We start from the raw sequence: 23271 nt of genomic DNA on the forward strand, positions 1-23271 counted from the left end.
TAAAACCTGTCGAAATTAATCCTCCGTGTTGTACGTGCGGTTGTCAGTTTTTCTCCTTGTGACCTCAGGGTTTGACGAGCGGGAGGGGTTTGTTTTAAAACAAGTACTAAAACAGAGACAGGAAGTCGCCGGACGGTGCGGGACTATAGAACAAACGCTCCCTGTACTTACGGCGCTCTCTTCTGGATGGGGAGGAGTCAAACCCCGGGGTAGAGTGTCTGTGGGCGGACTGAGGGCTCATCCCGCTGCCAACGAGGAAACGACCTCTGGATCAAACTGGAGTTACGAAACAAGCCACTTTTTTTTAGCTTGTTAACGGACAGTTTTTACATTTTCTCCAAGTTTAGTTGTTGCTAGGTGACGGGGTCAAAATGTCCTCGATGGACCTGGAGAAGCTGAAGATGACGGGGGCTGGTCGGGCCATAGCAGTGCTGACCAGCGGTGGAGATGCACAAGGTGAATCAAAAACACCCTCAAAGTTGACTTTATAATACAGTTAGTAGCCTTTAAGTACAGATCTAGATATTAATATAAGTTTCTGCAATAAATATTAACATACGCAGGTAATAACAACAGTTTGAACTGAAAACTGACAGACAGTCTCAGCAAAATGTCAGTTGGACAGCTGTGTAACCTTCAGATGTGTGGATCACACTTGACACTTTACTGGTAACGTTACATTTTCTGGTACAGGAAATAAAACCTCCACACCAGACTCTACACTCAGAACAAACAAATCATACAACAAAACAATGCAACAAAAAAGGTTGTGTAGCCTGTAGGCTGCATGCATTAAAAAAAATCAAAATATATTTGAGAGTCTGGATTGTGATTACAGTCTCCATAGAGCGTTTTTTTTAATATTAATTATCTATTACTGGGCAATGGCACCTTTGCCCAGTAAGAGATAATTAAGTAATTTCCACCAGACTGTTTGATTTCGTCATGCAAGGCGATGGTGCAACAGCTTGTGTGAAATGCAGTGGTGGAAGAAGTATTCAGATCCTTTACTGTAGTAAAAGTACCAATACAGCAATGTAAAAATACTCCATTACAAGTAAAAGTCCTGCATGAGAAATCCTATTTAAGTAAAAATACATTAATATTAGCAGCAAAATGTAGTTAAAGTATTGCAGTAATAGTAGTGGTTTGGTCCTTCTGACTGATATATTATTATATATGACATCATTAGATTATTAATACTGAAGCATTAGTGTTAGAGCAGCATGTTACTGTTGTAGCTGCTGGGGGTGAAGCTAGTTTGAACTACTTTATATACATTTAGCTAGTTTAGTCCAGTGGTTCCCAACCTAGGGGTCGGGCCCCTCCAAAGGGTCTCTCACTTAACTCTCACTTAAATTAGAGAGGCTTATCGAAATAAGCCAGGCTATCCCGTTAGCCAGCCTGATGGAACACCCCCCTGGTTTCATCTTTAACAGTGTGGTGTGTTTGAAAAGCTTGTTATATTATCCATTGTGTCAAATCATATGGAAAGTAACTAAAGCTGCCAAATAAATGAGTAGAAAGTACAACATTTCCCTCTGAAATGTAGTGGAGTGAAGTATAAAGTAGCATCAAATGGAAATACTCAAGTAAAATACAAGTACCTTAAAACTGTACTGAAGTACAGTACTTGAGTAAATGTATTTAGTTACTTTCCACCGCTGGTGAAATGATATGAGAATCAGACCTGTAAAGTTTAACAATTAGTTGATTAGTCGATCAACAGAAAATTAATGTGCTACTATTTTGATAATCAATTAATCATTCATTTCTCAAGCAAAAATGCTAAAACATTTGCTGGTTGCAGCTCCTCGAATGTGAGGATTTGAAGCTTTTCTGTGTCGTACATGATAGAAAACTAAATCTCTTTGGATTTTGGACTCAAAACAAGACATGCGAGGATGTCACCGTGAGCTCTAAGAAATAATAACATGACATTTTATAGGCAAAATGATTAATTGAGAAAATAATTGTCATATTAATCAATAATGAAAATAATCATTTGTGGCAGTGTTAGGATAATCCATTTTTGTTTGCTATCATTGCAAACTGAATATCTTTGGGATTTGGACTGTTGGTCAGACAAAACATTTGAAGACATCACCTTGACCCCTGGGAAATTGTGATGGACTCTTTTTTTTCCATTTCCTGATATATTATTGACTGACTGAATCAATAATGAAAATAATCGTTAGTTGCAGCCATATAGACCAGAATCTAATCTATATGTGTTCACTTGTCCTTGGTTCAGGGATGAATGCTGCTGTGCGAGCTGTGACCCGAATGGGCATCTATGTGGGGGCCAAGGTCTACCTTATTTATGAGGTAAACAAGCTGCTTCATCCAGTTTATATTGAACATATATCTTGTATGGTTAGGTGTTCAACCTTGTTTGAGTGAGGTCAGCCCATGTAGGAGTTGGAATAGCATTTGGACGTGTGGATACATGCTGATTTTTAACATTTTCACAATCTGGAAATTACTTTTTAGGGCTACCAGGGCCTGGTGGATGGAGGAGATAACATCAAACTGGCACACTGGCACAGTGTGACCAACATCATCCAACTGGTAGGTTATAAAATGATGTCATCTGTCACTGTTGATAGCAGTGGTAAAGATAACTATAATCAGCCTTTTTGTTACAGCAGATATGTTGACTGGTCATTGCAGGAAAAGCGCAGGTGTTACCAATCACATTAACAATGGCTCTGCTCTATTCAAGTGTTCCAGTAAGTCATGACAGTGAGTCAGCGTGCACAATACCAGGACCCTGAAACTGAAGAACTCAGCCATCATTAATGTTATTAATTACACCTGTCATGTGTTATGTCAAAATGTCTTCTGTGAGGCTCATAGTGTCCCTGAAAGATGTTAGCTGATGTTAACTGTATTATGATTTAGAGTTTTTGTTGTTTCTATCTGGTTCTTAAACCTTTATCTCTCTTTCTTTTCTATGGTTTTAATAGGAGTTTTATTATTTCATCCATCTCCTCTCATCTCTTCTCTCCCTGCCTGTCTAAAAAAGGTTATAACCTGGTAAGGGGCCTTGCTGCATGTGCTTTGGTCACCATTAAGCCTTAGGTGTTAAACAAGCAGCAAGTTGCACTAATAATGAGAAAAGTATAACAATCACACTGCCCATTTGGCATTCGTTGCCTTGAATTAATGCAGCAAATGTGTGGAAGGGCATGTGCTATTCTTTCTGAAGCAAACTGGTTGTTTTTTATTGTTTTGTTTAACCTACATCATAGTATTGTGTATCCTGAGATGTCCAGGTTCTTATACAAAGCTGTGTCTCTTGCAGGGTTCATGTCTGTGAATTTTAAGCAGTTCAATCAAAGTGATTTTCCCCTTTCAGACTGTTTCATTTGAATAATCTGTAGAGAAAAGTCTCAGAAGTTAACCTAATTTTCTGTAGCAGACTGTTTTTTAAATTATATGCTCATAGGGCTGGTTGATATGGCCAAAAAACTATGATATATTCCTTTTTCAAGCTTGGGGTCTGTTTTAATTAATTTTTGTTTGCCTGCAAAGTGCAAGATTGTAACATCATATTTTTAGATAGTTGTGCAGAATAATAAAAGCACCTGCACCATCATTATGCATAAAATACAGGTTAACCCACACAGGTTTCAACTAAGCAGAGCACATTTAATAATGCGTTTCAGCACAGACAGAGCAGAGAAGTCAGCTCACTAATGAATCTCCTGCTTTTTTTTGTCTGTTTTTCATGACAAAACATCAGCCTGATATCTGCAGACTGCTGCTAGTGTTAGCTACACGGCACGCAGGGACAAACTGAACAAAGTAGAATCTGGAAACTGTTCAGTCGACTCCCAGTGCTTCAGCTCTGATAACCAGAGATAATGCCTTGTCAACAAACACAACTCAAAAGCACAGATCCGGTTGCAGAGTCATTTTTAGTCTGTCCTTCTCGGAGAGATGACCATTAAATTCCTTGTGAGATAGCCAGAGACAGCTATGCACCCAAACACACGACAGTAACTATGTAACAGGTGTGCATGTAGTGTAACTATTCACATCACTGTTTACAGGACTGTTGTGTCTCAAAACCAGCCATCTTTGTTACTAAACTGACTAAAAATAAACTTTTTGTGTATATTTTAATAACTTGATTTTCCTGATTTAGACATTTCACACATCATGCAATAACAAAAAATGGAATTAATCACATTAATTTGATATATCATCCAGCCCTATTTTTTTGTGACCACTTGTGAGAGCCACTACCCATAAGTTGGGAACCACTGCTGTATATCTATCTAGCTGAGAATGATTGCAGTTCACAAAATGCATCAAAAATTTGTCTCAAGGGAGAACTTGTTCTGTTTCCCAATATCTGAAACTTCCATCTCAGATAACTAATGTATCTAATATTAACATCAGGATCTGTGATTTAGTGTGAGATTACAGTGTCCCATTTCTCTTGAATTGGATTCTGACTTGTTATATGACTTATCCGCGGCAGGGTGGGACTGTGATCGGTAGCGCTCGATGCAAGTCCTTCATGACCCGTGAAGGCAGGCTCTCCGCTGCCTTCAACCTGGTGAAAAGAGGTATCACCAACCTGTGTGTGTGTGGTGGAGACGGCAGCCTCACCGGAGCCAACATCTTCCGCAGCGAGTGGAGCGGTCTGCTGGCCGAGCTCGTACAAAAAGGTAAGGTGCTCTCAAGAAAGTGTTGTCAATCCACCTTTCAGATGATTTCAGTCATTTTCTAAAAAACCCAATGTGGAATGAAACTCCATTTAGGTTTATTTTTGTATTTCAGCTCCTAAAAATCCATAAAAACACCTCTGCACAATTCAACAGAGGTTAAGCTTACATGGGTATATAAAAGCAATCAAAAAAAGTCTATGGTTCACTAAGTCCTCATTGAAATTTCTGTTTGCTTGTACAGCATTTATTCAGCTTAGTTTGGTGTGTATTGCAATATTTTCTACAACATTGTGCCACTTTCAGGAAGGATCACAGACACTCTGGCAAAGCAGCATAGCCACCTTAACATCGTGGGGCTTGTGGGCTCCATAGACAACGACTTCTGCGGCACTGACATGACCATTGGAGCAGACTCTGCGCTGCACCGCATCATGGAGATAATTGATGCTATCATGACCACTGCAATAAGGTCAGACACTGTATGATATTGAACAGTAAGGCAGCTGGTGTTTCATCACAGCGACAGATGGAAGTAATATTTATTTGTTCAGTAATTCTTACTGAATTATAGAATATGGGAGTATAAAGGGAATACTGGAGATAGAAAGGAAGGCAAACAGCCAAAAATTACAACTCATCTATTCAAGTCTGCTGGCGTGAATTTTATGATCTTGTCCAGACTTGCTCGTTTGCAGAGTCAACATGCCGCTGCTCTACAGCATACAATCTGAAAATGCTGTTTATATGCTGACATACTTCCTGAAAAAGCTTATACACTTGTTTCAATATAACTGTTGTGTACCTCCTACAGCCACCAGCGTACCTTTGTTCTGGAGGTCATGGGGCGCCACTGTGGGTGAGTAACACTTTGGCCCGTTTTGCTCTCCCTTGTACTCTTCCATTGAATTAAACAAATTATTGTTATATTACTCCAGGTATCTGGCACTGGTGTCAGCACTTGCATCTGGCGCAGAATGGCTCTTTATTCCAGAGGCCCCTCCTCAGGAGGGCTGGGAGGACCGTATGTGCTCCCGTCTAGAGGGGGTAAGACTAATCCAGACTCTATGTTAGCTCCAGGCATATATATTTGATGTTAAATAACAGGAGCACACCTGTTTTGGAGCTCAGTAGGAGAAATATAGAAATGAATTTTTGTATTTAAGGAACAGAGGAGGCTGAATCGACTCTCTTCAGATACTTTTAAAGTATTTTTGTGTGTACTGACTTATTGGCTAATATCTGTTTACTTCCAGAGCCGCACTAAGGGGTCCAGACTCAACATTATAATTGTTGCAGAAGGAGCTATTGACATAAATGGAAAGCCAATCTCTTCAAATTACGTAAAAGATGTAAGTTTAAGGATTTAAGGCCTGGGGACGAGGCCTGTCTGTCTACCAATAGGTAGTTTGTGTGGATGTTGAAATATGATATAATTCAAATGTTTGACAGCCATAAACTGGCAAAAACAGCTCAGTGTTTAAATGTCTGTAGTAAAGGAAGAATACACCTCTGCTCCAGCATCAGTAGAGAATGTGTCGATCATGCCAATGAATTGATCATGTGTGCCATGTATTGTATGATACATTGCTTCACCGATTATTTGTCTTGCCCCTACGAGGCACATATGAAGGATAGATTATTGTTTGTTGGTAAAATGTCCAAGACAGATTTTTTCTTAATTATTTGTGCAAGTCTCTGCTGTGTATTTCCACTAAGTGACAAACCCATAATGTGTCTCTGAAGCTGGTGGTAAAGAGGTTGGGTTATGATACCAGAGTGACCGTGCTTGGCCACGTTCAGCGAGGAGGAACTCCCTCAGCGTTTGACAGAATACTGGTGAGTTGGACAACATAAATATTATTATGTTATATCTATTTCAGCAACAATCACTAACTGCATTATGTCATGAAAATAATATGTGGTGGTTCTAGATATTAATTGCATCAACTGCAAAACTGTATCACCAAAAAGATCACCGACATGGCCTATGATAGTTAAAATCTCTTTTTTAAATTTTTTATTTTTATTTTACTGTTTGTGTAAAGCGTCTTTGAATATCTTGAAAACTATTTATAAATACAATTTACTATATTATTCGAAGAAGAATGTGTATATAGAGTTGGAGGTGATATTTCCTAAGTCCAAGTTGCATTAATGTATCCTCTGTTTGTGTTTGTGTCTCTCTCTTTGTATCTGTGCTTGTGTCTTCAGAGCAGTAAGTTAGGTGTGGAGGCAGTGGTTGCCCTGATGGAGGCGTCTCCGGACACCCCGGCCTGTGTCATCGGCCTGTCAGGTAACCAGCCTGTCCGTCTACCCCTCATGGAGTGTGTGGAGATGGTGAGTCGCTCTCCTCTCTTCTATGATTGATATTCATGAACATACCCATAAACAGCAGAGTGGTTTGCTAACCTCGTCTAGGCACCACCTCCTAGACGTAACCTTGAATGTCCGGAGAAAAAAGTTAAAGTTTGAATTTAATTCTCAATTTGGTCAATTAATCAGTCTCATAACCATAAGTTCTTCTCCTGACAGTGACGTTTATTCACTGTTGCTCAAAGAATACAACCGACCACTTTTAGGATAAATGAAGACATTTATTAATAGCTAAATGTCTTGGGGATATATGATAAAGCATAAGATAATAAATAAGAAGAATAATAAGGCCTATAAATGATAATAAAAAATGATAATCTAATTATTTATTGAATTGAATTATTTATTAATTTTTTATTTAAACTTGTTTCAATAAAAAATGAAATATGCCCATACTTGGTTGAAAAACAAATAAAAAAGACATCTTAAGAATTTCTCTCGTGTTCTGGAGACCAGCTCAAAGAGAAATCACTTTGAGGCTGTTTTATAAGTTTGGACTAGTTTGAATATACAATTTCTTTGTTTCATGGACTTTTATGGTGTGGTTTGACTTCGACTTGAGATGGCAAAAGACTTTCTTACACTGGAAATTAAGTTTTGAGTTTTAATTGCAAAATTCACACTTTAGAGTCACGAGAGTTATGTACATTCATTTCCTAATAAGTCAGTTCTTCTATCAACACATCAAACATTAACCTTCATATTAGCACTTCATGATGTCTAGACATCCAACCTTAATTGAATCAACTTTCTCAAACGATCTACACCGAAATAAATAATAACATTACATAACTTACATAACGATAAGACATTTAATTTACGTGAAATTCAGGTTTGACTCAGATTTGCAGGGAGACTCCAGAGGCCTGTACTACGAAGCAGGATTTGCGGTTAGCGAGGTAACTTCAGGTTTAACTCTGAGTTTTCAGTCCTATGACAGTGGTTCACGTCTTACTTGGGTACATCACCATGGTAACTTATGCTGAACAGCTTAACTGCTCCGGAGCAGGTTAACATCAGAGGATCGGGTCACAACGAGTGAACCAGTGTTTCTACATCTTCTTATTCTGTTGTATGGTTACAGGTTGTCATTTACGTTTCACTTCGTTGAATATGAGTTTTTGCTGTCTCTTAAACAGAAGTTTTCCACAGGTACTTGGTATCACCGTTTCATCTCATACCATGAAGTACTTCATTCATGGTTCTGATTATGTCGCTCTTAATGAACAACCCCGCCTCTTTTACATGAACGTGCTCGTAGCTGGATAGGAAAACCCCGGGTTGACTGAGTTAGATGATAATCAGCTTCGTAGTACTGGTTATGTAGACAGCCAATGTTAGGCTCAGTGAAGCCAGATAATGAAAAGATATCCTGAGTATGTTGAACTTACTTAGTAGTACAGGCGTCAGGAATGTGAGTTAGAGGTTATGGTTCTGGTCTGGTAAGATAAGAGGCCCAAAAGAGTGAAGTTTTCTGTCCATGTTTTTAGTGTTTACTCCTCGCTCAAATGACCCCAGAGATCCTTTATTCTTTTAGTTCAGGCCACAATTCAGATATTGTTTAGAAATGGTTTCTTAGGAGGTCTGTTTAATCTCCATTTTGTCACAGTGTTTAAATTTTGGGGTAATGTCCTGATAACAGACACCCACTTGGCAAAGAGGTCAGTTCAGAGTCCAGGGATGAGGGATTTTCCATGTCTCTCAGTTTGAAATTAAAGAAAGGCTGTTTTATCCATGAATCATCCAAGATGTCCTCCACCATAATTTGCAGACTAAGTTGGTGCAGCGGGCCATGAATGAGAAGAGGTTTGATGAGGCTGTCAAACTGCGTGGAGGGTGAGAGCGAAGATGTATTCATGTATATTAAATAGTTATATTATATAATTTATATCCAATTATGCAAAACTGTTGATATACAGTCTGTCAACTCATTTTTGTAAGTGAAAAAACGAAACCAGAGATAAAAATAATTATTTTCTTGCAGGAGTTTTGAGAACAACTGGAACATCTACAAGCTTCTTGCCCTCGAGAAGCCCGCTCAGACTGCGGTGAGTCTCCCAGTAACACAAACACACACGTGCACACACATGTTGTGTTAGCAAATATCACATATGCCAGAATACAAAGGTTAAACTCAAAAGTGCTCAGTTATGTCTGACTCTTCTTCCCTCAGAGCAACTTCTCTTTGGCTATTCTGAATGTGGGAGCTCCAGCTGCAGGCATGAATGCAGCAGTGAGGTCTGCTGTGAGATTAGCACGCGCTCACGGACACAAGGTCTACGCTGTCAGTGATGGCTTTCAAGGGCTCGCTGATGGAGTGGTGAGGCCTTCTTCTAGATTTCAGCAACAAGTAACCGGAATGAAACTATGAAAAAACTGACACCTGTCTGTTTGCAGGTGTCTGAGATGGACTGGCACACTGTGGCAGGATGGACGGGCCAAGGGGGCTCGCTGCTGGGGACAAAACGGTGCGCAGCAGGACCCTTTCATTATAGTGACATAAACGGATTTAACTAATCTTTAAGTCCCCCTCCACTCAAAAATGTGTTTCTTTTTCATGTTTCTTCAGTTGCATGTTTGAGCTTCACTGTGCAGAATGATGTATGTGATGACATTAGAAGTTTTCACATTCATCTGCTGAAGGGGGAAAGTTTCTCTGTGCTCATCTCAAATTTCAGTTAAAGGAGGGCTTGTAAAAGCATGATTTGTAACAACTAGTTTGGAGCCAACTTTAGAAATGAACAAGATGCATATTCATAGATTTGGGATTTTTCAATGAGGGTAAAGGAGTAGATGTCATTTTAAGGATTTTATTTATTATTTAAAGCTTTTCTATTCTAACTAGTGCAAGTTGGTTTCCAAAAACTTTGGTTCCTACACTTGCAGCTCGTCTTTTGTTAGACCCAAAAGATATCTTTGTGATATTGTTTAAAAACAGGGATAACACATCCACACAGCTGGCCAATCACAGCATGGAGTGAAGAATCTCGGATCGTTGGTTTTGGAAAATTACAGAAATGGTATACAGCTCTCCTTAATCCGAAAGGTGTGGGGGGAGGGGGTTTCTGAAGATATTCGACCATCTGGCAAGCCCTTCTGACAGAGTATACTTTCCCCTTAAAAGCCCACATCCATTGTAAACATAAGCTTTTTGTTAACAATAATCTGCAACTCTAAGCTGAGACACCAATATTATATTGTTTAAGAATTTTTCTCAGACTTGACTCAGCTTTTTTTCCAGAGCCACAGGAGACATTACACAGCTGTTTTCACAGGCTGTCTAGGTCTCTGTGTGACCAGTACATTGACATATAAAATTGGTGGAGTGCTCCTTTTTAGTGATTTTTTAAATATCTGTCTTTTTTCAGAACCCTTCCAAGCAAATGCATGGAGAAGATCGTAGGCACCATCAACAAGTTGAACATCTCAGCTCTGCTTGTAATTGGGGGGTTTGAGGTAGAGTGGAGCCTTTAATTCCTTAATTCATAGTGTCAATGTTACATCAGAGTGGTCTTCATTTTACCTCTGCGTGACTTTCAAAGGCGTACGAAGGTGTGCTGCAGCTGTTTGAAGCCCGGAGTCGCTATGATGAGCTCTGCATCCCCATGTGTGTCATCCCTGCTACCATCAGCAACAACGTTCCTGGAACTGACTTCAGCCTAGGAGCAGACACCGCTGTCAATGCTGCCATGGAGGTAACGCTGAGCAGATGTCACATTTACAGTGCGACTTTGATGTTTCAGGATTAAGATAAATAGAGACCAAACCACGTCAGGAAACATCACATCTTATTACAGGCTGCTGTGTCACCGAGATAGACTTTGAACTCTGCATGCTTGCTCAAAACAGAGGTGACAGTGAGCATTATCTGTGTGCTCTGAGGAGAAGGCGATGGAGGCAGCCAGCACCTTTTCACACGGCAATTTCAATTTCCTCCTCAGGGTTGTGACAAGATTAAGCAGTCTGCCACTGGGACCAAGAGACGTGTGTTTGTGGTGGAAACTATGGGTGGGTTCTGTGGCTATCTGGCATCCAGCACTGGTATAGCTGTGGGTGCCGATGCAGCCTACATCTTTGAAGACCCCGTCAACATCCATGACCTGAGGGTAAGACCAACAAATAAAAAATACACTCTGCTGTTTCTCATCTTTTTTCTCTCATGTTCTGCAGGTTGATCTTTAATTATCTGGCCTTTTCACAGACCAATGTGGAACATTTAAAAGAAAAAATGAAGAAGGACATCCAGCGTGGTCTAGTGCTGAGGTACATTCATTCACACAGAGAATTTCACACACCAGTTGTAGCAGCTATCTATGTTCCATCTCTGGGTGTGCAAATGTGAATCTAAATATTTGAGTTCAGCAAAACAAATTCAAATTGACATACACTTCTATATACAGTAGGCTAACACTCAAAAGTTTGAACACACCCACTCATTGAAGGGTTTTTCTTTATATTTACTTTTTTCTACATTGTAGAATACTTAAGACATCAAAACTATGAAATAACACATATAGAATCATGTGGTAATCAAAAAAGTGTTAAACAAACCAAAATATCTTTCATATTTTAGATTCCTTAAAGTAGCCACTGTTTGTCTTGATGACAACTTTGCATACTATTGGCAAGATCATAACCAGCTTCATGAGGTAGCAGTAGAAAACCATTCCAGGTTATTACTGCATGAAGCTGGCTGAGAGAATAGTGTGCAAAGCTTTCATCAAGGTAATAGGTGGCTACTTTGAATCTAAAATATGAAAGATATTTTGGTTTGTTTAACACTTTTTTGTACTACATAATTCCATATGTGTTATTTTATAGTTTTGATGTCTTCAGTATTGCTCCACAATGTAGAAAATATTAAAAATAGAGAAAAACCCCTGGAAAAGCTTTTGACTGGTACTGTATATGGAACATATGACACTGTATATATGAAATACTGTCAAATTTATTTTATTCTTTATTGATCACATTCTTTGTCATAACAGGAATGAAAAATGCCACGAACACTACACTACAGATTTCATCCATAAGCTGTATTCATCAGAGGGGAAGGGCATTTTTGACTGTAGAGTCAATGTGTTGGGACACCTCCAGCAGGTATGAACCAACCATCCACTGTGTCAAATAACCGTTTAGCAACCTTCAATAGTGAGTGACTAAACAAAGAGAGGTGACCGAGTCTTGCAACATGCTGGAATTTATATTCAGTGTGTTTTCTTGTTCTAGGGAGGGGCACCTTCTCCCTTTGATAGGAATTTCGGCACCAAGTTGGGTGTGAAGGCTATGCAGTGGATTTCTGAGAGATTGACTGAAAACTTCCGCCAAGGTAGAGTTATAAAGTCATAGTTGACACTGAGAAATTGGTCAGAAACTTGATGTCAAGCAACCATGTAACGATTACGCTGTTTTCCCCCCATCAGGCCGGGTGTTTGCCAACTCACCAGACACGGCATGTGTGCTTGGCCTTAACAGGAAGGTCATCTCATTCATCCCTGTCACTGAACTGAAGGCTGTGACTGATTTTCAGTAAGCTGTGCAAAAATACCAACTTTCTATTTTTTGTCAAATAGCATTATTATTCAGTCTAAACAATGTGTGACAATATGTATTGTGTTTTTGTAGGCACCGGATGCCCAAAGTCCAATGGTGGTTTGACCTGCGGCAGATTCTGAAAATGTTGGCCAAGTACCAAACCAGCTTCTGCGAATATGTCCCAGGAGAGATTGAACATGTGACTCGTCAGTCCCTCAGCATTGACTCAGGGTTCTAGACTCTTCTCTAAACTGCATATTCGGCACTTTTAAACCCTTATTTGTCCATCCTTTATGTTTCCACACACATTTTCAAAATGTTTTTTAATCATTTACAGGATTGAAGACTTTTAAAGCCAGCATTGATCTCAGCCTGTTGTCACAGTCTCAGTAGCTGTATTTACAAAATGTAAAGATGTACTGCAAATATTCATGTATGGAATGAGACATTCAATACACAGATTTTTACTATTTCTTGTGCCAAAGTGTAAGTAAACCTCAGTATAGAGTCAAATCACTGCCATGGAAAGACAATCAGGTGTACAAAGAAGCAACAATTTAATTGATTTACTACAGAAAAATATTATGTAAAGCAGATTGTATGTGATGTGTAATTAATGGTTTGGTACAGAATCACATACATAGAAGGCCTATAAAGAGATTTTTGCCTTTAACTGAACATGAGCCTAAAGTAAAAGAAAGGTGTATATCAGTGTTGTAACAAGCTTCTTATTAGCTACAAGTGAGAACTACTAAATTTTGGAGCCCCTGAATTTTAACGCACTTTTATGTTTAATAAAAGTTGGGGTGCTCCAGTGGCTAACTGAGATACTCTCCTGACACTTACTGTGAGGATTTTCTATTTTTTTTAAACACAGTCAATAATCAATGCAAAATGAATAGTAATTCACTATATATAGATATATGCATTTACTTACACTATGTGACAAACTTCACATCTAATGTACTTACAATAGGGAAATCTTTAAGGGAATATATACATTGTTTATTATTTTTAGACCAATGCTAGAGCTTCAATAAAACGTATTCAACAATGATATTGTTAGAAATGTGTTCTTACTAGTGTGAATAAATAGTGAAATGTGATATTAAGATACATAGACAAATGAATAGCCACCAATTCACAGAACTAAAAAAATGCATTTGGAAAAGTCAAATCTGGCAAATTTCACTTAGATTTTTAGAACTGCTGAAGTAGATGTTTTAAAATGAAGTTAAACCATGAAATCTAAACTTCAGTTCAACATGAGAACAACTAAAGGGACTAAATCATGAACTTTCAGATGTTTCCCTTAAAACTCTCAAAAGTTGAATGAAAATGGAAACTCATCGCTGGTGTTTTCTCTGTTGGTGGTCTGAGGGCTCTTGGAGCTAAAGGTAAACTGGAAGTCTTCACTCTGCTCTGGTTGGTCAAACAGGAAGTCAGGGCCTGCAAAGTTACATACATACCTTTAGTCCAAAGCAGGTAAGGCACATCACAGAAATGTAGATTTGATTTGATGTTTACCGCTTGATTTTGACTCCATCATTTTCTGAAAAGAGATAACAGAGTTTGGTGTTTTTGTTTTAGTTCATACTGAATGAAAAAGTTGTGTTAGAGGAAAAATGCAGTACCTTCTCGCTGAAAAAAGAGCTGGTGAACGGGAAGGATGAGTCCTGCAAAGAAACTTCCAGGTAAGTCCAAAACTAAAGAGTCTGATTTCTGTGACATAGCTTTTATTTTGCTCACTCCTCACCTCCTCCTGTGAAGAGCCCATATCAAACCCAAATCCAGAGAAGCCCGGCGTGCTAGGACCAGAGTTCAGAGCGAACAGGAAAGCTGGAGATTTGGTATCGGAGGTCCCTTGATGAGGGGAGCAACCAGGGCTAATGCTGAAGCCAACACATTGAAACATGCGTTAGTTCTTAGCAGCAGGCTTAACAGTTATTCACAGTGACAGACAAATTCGATGAAACCTTACTTAAATGGGAATGTTGAGGTTAAAGGCACAGTTTTCACTGTTGCAGGGGAGGACTGAATTTCTTGAGATGATGACTGACAAAAAGCAGTGAGTCTCTCATTGTCCTCTTTGCTTGGTGCCTGCTCTTCCTCTGCAGCTACTCTTTCCTCCATCTCTTCCTCTACTGCTTCCTCTACCTCTGATACAGCGGACCGCTTTTCCTATGCAGGAAACACCTTGAGTATAACTCATATGCAACAGGAGAAATAGGAAACCTCTAGAAATGGCATTTACAGTGTAGACCATAATGACACTGTACCACTATTTGTTACAATCAGGGACAACAGCTGTTACATAAATAAACATCTCTTAACAGACAAACTGTCATTAGTTACTCAGAAGCTTTTTCATTGACTGTCTTATCTTAATAGAAAGTAGTTCTCAATGAATCCTCAGCAACCTAAGATTGTTTCTGGAAAGAGACATTGATATAATTCAACGATGCTGTGAGAGCCACTAATGAAAGCTCACTGTCTCAGTGGTGGAGATCTTAAACTTTACCTGATTAAACTGAAACTAAAGTTTTTGTAAGACTCTAGACTAGATACCAGCATGAGTAATAAGAGGAAAAAGGTTTTTGGTAAATTTGGCAAACTGACACTTTTTAGGTTCAGCCTGAATGTAGTTGACAAGACCTGCTTTCCTGGTCCAGTTTCCTGCTCCTGCTCCTCAGCTTGCATCTCATCTGGCCGACTTTGCTCTAAAGAAATATTTTGCCCATGGGTTTTGATGGAACATAAACATCCAAACACAAAAAACTGCATCTAGTGAGCAAAGTGTTTAAAATTAACTGAAATATATATCAGACTTCCCTCTACTTACCATCTGGCTGTTGATATGACCACATGTATTGCTCATTGCTTGCTTTTTCTGGGGAATTACTACAGGTGAGTGCATTCTGAGCCTTGTTTTCATCATGAACTTCTTCAGCATTTGCCTCTACAGCTGTTGTATCACCATTCTGCCAAATCTGTTCAAGTTTAAGAGAGCGGCTGTTTATAACAGGACCATCTTCAACATAGTTTTTAATGCTGTATTTCATGATTGGTAGAATTTCATCATCTTTTAAATGCCATTAACTTTGACTGATTGTATCCCAGTACCTTAGTCTGGTTGAGATGCAGAGAGGAGATGTCAATGGAAGAGTCATTGTCATCCTCTGTCTGAGGATCTAAATCTTCCTCTGGTTCTGTCACAGGCTGCTGGCCAGAAACACTAGAAGTAAAAATGAACTCAATCAGAGTAAAATGGAGCTTTTCTGGAGGCGATGTGTCATTATTCTTTTTTATCTACACGATTAACTAACGATACCTGTCTGGGAGTGTCTCAGTGGAAGAAGAATTGATTGCTGGACCTGGTCAGACAGAGATTCAATTAACTGTGAAAGAGCTGTAAAACATTTCAGCTCCACCAGAGCAAGTTATGATGATGTAAAGGGTTTATTACCAGTGAGATTTTCCAGCTCCATCTGTTTCATTGTTATTTGATCATCACAAGCCTTGATCCTAAACTCGATCTCCTCTTTCTCGGCATGCAGCATGAGGAGTTTCTGAGCAAGAGGATTTTGGCAATAATGATCTTTATGGGACTGGAATATAGTCCTGTATCTTGAAATCCTCTCTTCGTAGATTTCCCTTGTTGGGTTACAGATGAAGAATAATACAGCTGTGTTTATTAATGTACACAATAAAATATCAATCATAACACCAAAGCTAAGTGAACCCACATGTCTTGGTTGTAGCTGGCTTTTGCACTCTCCAGTTCTGCTTTCAGTGTATGTTCATACTGAAGAAGCAGGCTGTTAGTCGCCTTCATGCTAAAGTTACATGAACGACAAGCAGTAATCTGTGAATATCCATACTAAATGCACTCTTAATGTTTTTACCTAGTCATCTTTTTTTTTACACTATCATACCTTTTTGCATTTGCTTTATTGTGGTTGCCAGTGCTCTGCTTCACCCTGATTTCTTCCTCAAGTTTCTTGATACTTGTTTGGACTGTTTCAATGTAAGACCTTCTCTTTGCAATGTCAGCTCTGCAAACTGTTGACAAACATATAGACACTTGAGGTGCACACAACTACATTTTATGTTAACATATTAGAAAACAGTAATCACTGCTAAAGGATAAATTGATTTGTTCAAGTCTGTCTCAAAACAAGTCAGGTGCCCAAATTAACTGAAAAGGTTTTCCTTGGTGTAATCATTCCTCCTGTTCATACTGGCTATTAAAAGATCCCATTCAATTTCACTTTCAATGTAAGTGATGGGGGCCAAAATGCACAGTGCTTCCACACAGTCATTTTGTGCAAAGAATGTATTTAAAAGTTTATCTGAAGCTTATATGAGGCTTCAGCAGTCTGGGTTAGTCATATCAAGTGGATATCTGCCACATTTACAATCTTTTTGGCATCAAATTCCCTCTTTGTGTTTCCTTGGACAGTGTTTCCCTGTTGAGCTGCGGTGGACATATAGTAACAAAAAAAGGGACTTTGGCTCTAAAAAGACTATAATGTTGAAATATGTCTACTTGATTTGACTAATTTGGACAGATGACGTTTCATATTACCTTCATATAAACTTTTTTTAAAAATTCGCAAGGAGAATTGTGGATTTTGGCATCTGACTATTGTTTTAAGACAGACTTGAAAAAATATGAACCTGTCCTTTAAAGCCACTGCCATACAATGTCTAATTTTGTACAACTAGCTAAATTAAGAAGAATAACTTTTTAGACATAATCACCTGTAATTTGTTGGTTGATTTCATTCTTCTTTTGGGAAAGCTCACGAGTTTGAAGAACTGTAAAATACAAAAAGAAAAACAAACAAACAAAAACAACAACAACAAAAAAAAACAAAACAAAGTAAAACAGTTATATAAAAAAGCAGCTATGCAGCTAATGGTTAGCATTATCTTGCAAGCCAAGCAAACATCAAATGACAAGAAAACTACAACTATTTACTTAAAATAAATGATAAAACTGAGCTTACCAAGCTGAAAAAGGAAGCTGTCGATTTTACTGAGTGAAAATTGGTCGTTCATTTTTACATCAGCCTAATGTTAATCACATTAAAGCGAGCTAAAGTCTTCTTAGTCCTCTCACTATCAAGTTGCCGTTGTCTCGGTGTCAACGGTTCAGACGTTACGAGTGAAGGACGATCATAACTTTAATCAGCTCGGTGATAGGTGGATATTCATGTTATAACTTATTTTAATTCAGAGACCCACGATATAACTTTGCTTTAGCTTTTAAATGTCAGGTTGCACTTGCAACAGTTTGAAAATACTTATTTGAGACATATTTCAGTGATATTCACTAAGCTTGCAGTTAAGAACTGTTAACAGTAGCTGACGGTAACATTAGATTTACGAAACTCTCACGAGCCGCTTCTAAATATTCTCGTCTCGCTGTTTTATGATGTGACAATACTGTGGTTAAGGTCTGGTTAGATTAAGGCACAAAAAACAATTGGTTTTGGTTCGGGAAAGATCATGGTTTGGATTTAAATGATCACTTGAAACGTGGTGAGGGCATTGGGTGAGGGTCGAAGTTGGTTAAAGTTTATTTCTTTGCAAATCTCGCGAGAGTTTAGCAAATACAGGGTTACCATCTACACACGACCCCAACTGTACTGTTTGTACTTTGGGCAAAATGTTTTACGGTAGCCATGGTAACAATGTGGTTAAACTGTGACCTTACCTTGATTTGGCAACTTTAACACATTTCTTACATTATTTAGCTCATGATATATATTTATACCAAAGTTTATTTGTTATTTACTTTATCAACAGCAAGACATGTCGCGCTAGTAACGTTATATAAATAGTGCAATGTCATAACAGTTATGGAAGTTGAGTTCATATCATCAGAGATGTGTGCATATTTTATAAATTCTGAAACAATATCTGTATTTTATAATATATGTGTAGGTTTGTGTTTTCTCTGTGACAGATGTGCTTTTACGTCATGACGGCAGCGTTAGAGGGGCGGGTTTAGTGATATTCTGGAAATCATTTTGCGTAACGCATCTGTATGGGTCAAAACACTGCGCTGTGATGTGCAGGGCTGCTGCAATGTACCAGACAAATTTGCCGATTTATATTCACACAGTGTAATTTATCTACTCGGTGCTCTTCCAGCCTATTCAAGGTAAGACTAGATTTCTATTGCAGTTTTAGTAACAGTACATGTTGTTCGCCGGCTGCCAGACAAAAGAGAGGACATGGGTGGGATTTAAATGGGAGGGGATCAGCTGTCTGAAGAATGGGTGGCATTGTCGATTTCAACGCCTCTCATCAAATGATGCATTCTTTTGGAAAATTATCACAATCCGTCACTGAATCGTGTAGATTGTCTTGTATGTTTTTGCAATAGAAATATGCCGATTGTGTTCAAACACTGAGCTCGCAGCGCATCCACCGAGTGTCGGCTCACTCGCATGGAAAGCAGAGACGACCCCCAACCCCCCTATCTGATCAAATGTATCGAGCTTTTTGTTATATTCTCTAGTGCGATTTGTTCACTGCCTGCTCAGATGCCTCATGCAGTTTCTTACCATGATAATGTGACATTTAGTATATTTTATCAGTCAACACCAGCACATACACAAATAGGCTACTATGCAGAATCTAGGCCAGGATCACTGTACATAGAGGATTAAATTATTGTGACTTTAAAGGGTAAACCCACTTTTTCTAATGTTTTTCTCTCCACCCCCTCCTCCCTCTGTCTATATGTGTGTGTGTGTATGCCTTTATCACATGGCATTCAGCCAGAAATCCTCCTTGGATTTAAAAAACACAATGAGTGGACACAGTTTGTTGTGCTCAGGATTTCACCATTAGTCTCCATATATAACCCATCAAAAAGTAACAGAGAGTCAGAGTTTATTTGGTCAGGTGAGAGTATGGCCCAGGTAGAGGAGCCTCAAACTGAAGGAGAGGGAAGCCCTCAGATGATCTCCTTAAGATCAGACATATCAGGGAACCATGTCGACGATGGAGAAGTTGGACCCTCCATCAGGAGGAAGAGGAGGAAGAAGAAAGACCCGCGCCCGGAGTCCATTATTGTTTACCGCTCTGAAACGGAGAGGGCGCCGGGAGAGGAGCAGGGTGGTGAGGAGGGTGCAGAGAGGAGCGCTGAGGAGGGAGCTAAATTCCTCTGCACACCCACAGGAGAAGGTGAGAGGAGAGTCAGATTCTTTTAAAATCATGAAGCCACATGTCAGTTATTATTACTGAAGCATATACGAGTAATAATAACAGGCGCACCATGCAATTCTCACCATGAAAATCCACTACATATGAACAAAAATAGAGGATTATAGTGAGGTGTCATCAATATGGGTATGCATTTCATCACATGCAATACTTTTAAACAGAACAAAAAGCAAGATTATATTTTTCTTAACCACATTTCTACATTAAATCCTTGCTTGTTTCTATTTGAGCTGCTGCTGTCCTATTTCAAATGTCTCCATGGTCTCCCTGTGATTAGTTAGTGTAGTTAACCACCAAAAAAAACAGGATAAACAAGAAAGGGGAATCTACTTCTGTTGTCTGGTTAAATATCTTATGTCATATTATCTCTTAACAGGTGGAGGCTGGAACCTTCCTCCAGACAGCCGCTACGTGACTCTGACAGGCACCATCACCCGGGGCAAGAAGAAGGGTCAGGTGGTGGACATACACGTCACTTTGACAGAGAAGGAACTCAGAGACCTGGCCAGGTCAAAGGAACGTCTTGATGCAGAGTGTGAGGCAGGGGAGGGCTATAAGCGCCCCTGCGGCTTCGGTGTGTGCCAGGGACCCCACGTTGTCCTGTGGAGCATCTCCTGTTTCCCTGTGGTTTTCCTCCTCTCCTTCATCACCTCCTTCTACTACGGCACACTCACCTGGTACAATGTCTTCCTGGTTTACAATGAGGAGCGGACGTTCTGGCACAAGATTACGATATGCCCCTTCCTCATCATCTTCTACCCCATGCTCATCATGCCCATGGCGCTGTCTCTGGCGCTGTACTCGGCTGTGGTGCAGGTGTCATGGGCCTTCAGCGAGTGGTGGCAGGCGGTGAGAGACTTGGAGAAAGGCTTCTGTGGCTGGGCCTGTGGGAAGCTGGGTCTGGAAGACTGTTCCCCCTACAGCATAGTGGAGCTGCTTGATTCTGATACAGTTTCTGGCACTCTGCAGAGCAAAGCCCCCAGTGAACACGCCCAGACATCATCGGTGTGAAGTAGGGTGACACTGAGGTCTTGTGATGTAGGCCTTGAGTCGAAGGAGTGGTGATATGACAAACAAATGCAAGTCATGTCACAGGAGAATATTTTAAAGCTGCATCACTGTACATTTTTCTGAAAATGACAACTTGTCAAACACTGCCTGAACTGTCCTTGAAATGCTGAACTATTACTACAAACATTGTAAACCATTGTTGGATTCAAATTATGCCTCTGCGCATGGGAGTAGTGAAGTTGGGTCATTTTTTTTGCAACTTACAGGTTTTTTTTATGGTTGTCACAGCTCCCCTCAGACCACTAAATGACCACCAATAATTATGGAACTGCACTCCTACTCAAACACCTTTTGATACATACAGGCCTTGATTCCTAAGGTTTGGATAAACTAACAGTGGACACTGATAACACACATTACTGGAGTTTCACTTCATCTGTAAATATCTGTAACTAAATGTGATCACTGATCATCAGAAGTAGCGTTCTTTTCAAAGGCATCACTGTCTTGTATATGAAGTCATCACAATCACCCAATGAAGTTATACAAAGCCTACACAAAGGGTTCACCTCATATGTGTCCCATTAAAGGGGGTTAATGCTTATGCAAACAAGTTTTTGTATTTGTAATTAATTTGTGTAATTAATAAGTGTCAAAAAAGCCAATAAAACATGAAAACTTCCACGGAGAGGTGAATACTTTTTGTAGGCACTGTATTTGAGCAGAGGCTGGATTACCAACTGCACCATGGCACCAGACACACAACTGCCCCAGAGATGCCCTTTTTTAAACTGTGTGCCAATTAGTTTGTGGAAATGTATGTAAACTGCAAATTTTATTGGGAATTAAGCTCAATATCAGCTGAAACAAAAGGCACCTTAAGGTCGGTAATGTCTTGTGGAGAGGCTCTGTGTCAACATCAGGTTTTTAAATACCTTTATTATTCCAGATAATATTGAGCTCACATGGTGCATATTCATAAATAGATTTGTGTTTCATCAAATCACCAAAAACAAACCGAAGCACAGAAGATTTAGGTGCTAGGAAGAATCCCAGCATTAGAGCACTTGTTGGTTTCTGGGCCTCTACGGTAAATACAAGCTGTCATGTGTAGTCTCCTGCGTGCTCCGTACTTGATGGGTACTTGGAAGCGACATGGGAGAGGAAGGGTGGTCAGCCCACAGCTATTTTTTTGCCTATATGGCCCCACGAGCAGGTTAATCCAGCCATGATTTAAGCCATAGTCAGTACAAGCTGACAAATGTCAAGTTCTCATTTGTTTATGGCACTATCAACACAGATGTCTTTGATATTAACTACACATCTTCACAATCTTGGTACACACAGGAGTAAAATGAAGTTTTCTGTAATTTTCCACCTGAGAATTCCTGTTACATTTTCCATACAGTCATATGTTTAATGTTGATTTAATTTATTTTTAATATTTAAGTCTGCATCTGAAATTGTTGTAGCTAGGTGTTTTATACTCTGGCACTTTGAAGTAAATGTATTACAAACAGTTATTATTAACTGCTTGAAATACATAGCTGATGTGGTTGATGAGGTTTACAGATTAGATGGTTTAAATATTTGGTGATTGAAATATTTATGGCTGGGTAAAGTAATTCAGTTATATTTTCATAAAGGCATGGCTCTGTGGTTGTGAATTATGTCTGTATGGGACATTTTCTTGCATTCCACATTACATGTTGTGAACCTACAGTAAATACAGGCAAAGTAAAGGAATACACAAATGAAATAAAGTGTACATCATTACATGGCAATTATGTGATCATTTTTAAATCTATATAGTGGTATGAATTTGTTTTGTGTTGTTATACAGCAATGCACCGCAGGTCACTGTTTTCTGCCTGGTTCCACACACTCCTAAGACGTCGGCATACATCCCTGCAGGGTGCACACAGATGCGGATGGCTCTCTGAGTAGTTCTGGGTGCATTGAAATCTGATTATTGGCACCCTGTTGTTACACTGGGACGATTACTGTCCATATGCAAGGTCAGCAGTGTGTGTTGAAGAAAAGCACTGTCATGGTCAGCACATATTCACCAACTGTTTTACTGTCCAATTTTTGTTAAAACAAGGCCAAAAAACACAGAACATAGTCTCTGGGTCAAAGCCACACTTAAGATTAAGGACATAGAGTTTTTTTCTGATTTAAAAGATAAACAAAAGAAAATCAAAAAAACATGGTGGATATTTTATTGGCTGATTCCAATATTGTTTGACTCTTTAACATAATCAAATGTGACTACTTTTAATCCAAAGAAAGTATCGAGTATATCCCCACCAGAACTGTATTCCTGGCAAATGTGGAGAAGGCTTTGAAACAACATATAACAATAATAATACTGACTTTACTTATATATAGCAATTTTCTGAACAAAGTTATAAAGTGCTTAACAGTA

General features: G+C 39.2%; 3 protein-coding genes across 7 annotated transcripts; 2 read left to right on the forward strand and 1 right to left on the reverse strand.

Annotated features, from left to right (window-relative positions):
• Window positions 1–226: 226 nt before the first annotated feature.
• On the forward strand, window positions 227–13647 carry pfkla (phosphofructokinase, liver a). Its single transcript, XM_042425343.1, has 22 exons — window positions 227–456; window positions 2255–2328; window positions 2494–2571; window positions 4493–4682; window positions 4986–5151; window positions 5494–5538; window positions 5618–5726; window positions 5936–6031; window positions 6426–6518; window positions 6894–7019; window positions 8827–8891; window positions 9040–9103; window positions 9229–9375; window positions 9453–9523; window positions 10424–10511; window positions 10598–10750; window positions 10997–11161; window positions 11257–11318; window positions 12044–12155; window positions 12285–12384; window positions 12479–12584; window positions 12681–13647. Exons 1-22 carry the CDS (start codon window positions 372–374, stop codon window positions 12826–12828), a joined length of 2343 nt encoding a protein of 780 aa, XP_042281277.1. The 5' UTR covers window positions 227–371; the 3' UTR covers window positions 12829–13647.
• Window positions 13124–17960, reverse strand: LOC121906479 (protein SIX6OS1). 3 transcript variants are annotated; one of them, XM_042425346.1, is made up of 14 exons: window positions 17603–17954; window positions 17355–17411; window positions 16526–16652; window positions 16337–16426; window positions 16057–16244; window positions 15922–15964; window positions 15714–15825; window positions 15433–15580; window positions 15246–15310; window positions 14572–14771; window positions 14347–14482; window positions 14225–14266; window positions 14118–14142; window positions 13124–14039 (listed from the first exon to the last, which is right to left on the reverse strand). In XM_042425346.1, the coding sequence occupies exons 1-14, from the start codon at window positions 17652–17654 to the stop codon at window positions 13912–13914; spliced, it is 1413 nt and encodes a 470-aa protein (XP_042281280.1). In that variant the 5' UTR covers window positions 17655–17954; the 3' UTR covers window positions 13124–13911. The 3 variants fall into 3 exon arrangements, with proteins under 3 accessions (XP_042281280.1, XP_042281279.1, XP_042281281.1); XM_042425345.1 differs by having other exon boundaries at window positions 15210–15310; XM_042425347.1 differs by lacking the exon at window positions 16337–16426 and having other exon boundaries at window positions 15210–15310; window positions 17603–17960.
• Window positions 17961–18259: 299 nt separating this feature from the next.
• tmem169b (transmembrane protein 169b) lies at window positions 18260–22601 on the forward strand. Of its 3 annotated transcripts, none has more exons than XM_042425349.1 (3): window positions 18260–18762; window positions 19385–19793; window positions 20209–22601. In XM_042425349.1, exons 2-3 carry the CDS (start codon window positions 19520–19522, stop codon window positions 20841–20843), a joined length of 909 nt encoding a protein of 302 aa, XP_042281283.1. In that variant the 5' UTR covers window positions 18260–18762; window positions 19385–19519; the 3' UTR covers window positions 20844–22601. The 3 variants fall into 3 exon arrangements, with proteins under 3 accessions (XP_042281283.1, XP_042281284.1, XP_042281282.1); XM_042425350.1 differs by having other exon boundaries at window positions 19389–19793; XM_042425348.1 differs by lacking the exon at window positions 18260–18762 and having other exon boundaries at window positions 18818–19793.
• Window positions 22602–23271: the final 670 nt, after the last annotated feature.

The sequence above is a fragment of the Thunnus maccoyii genome, chromosome 11, assembly GCF_910596095.1.
Source record: "Thunnus maccoyii chromosome 11, fThuMac1.1, whole genome shotgun sequence".
NCBI classification, from domain to species: Eukaryota; Metazoa; Chordata; class Actinopteri; order Scombriformes; family Scombridae; genus Thunnus; species Thunnus maccoyii.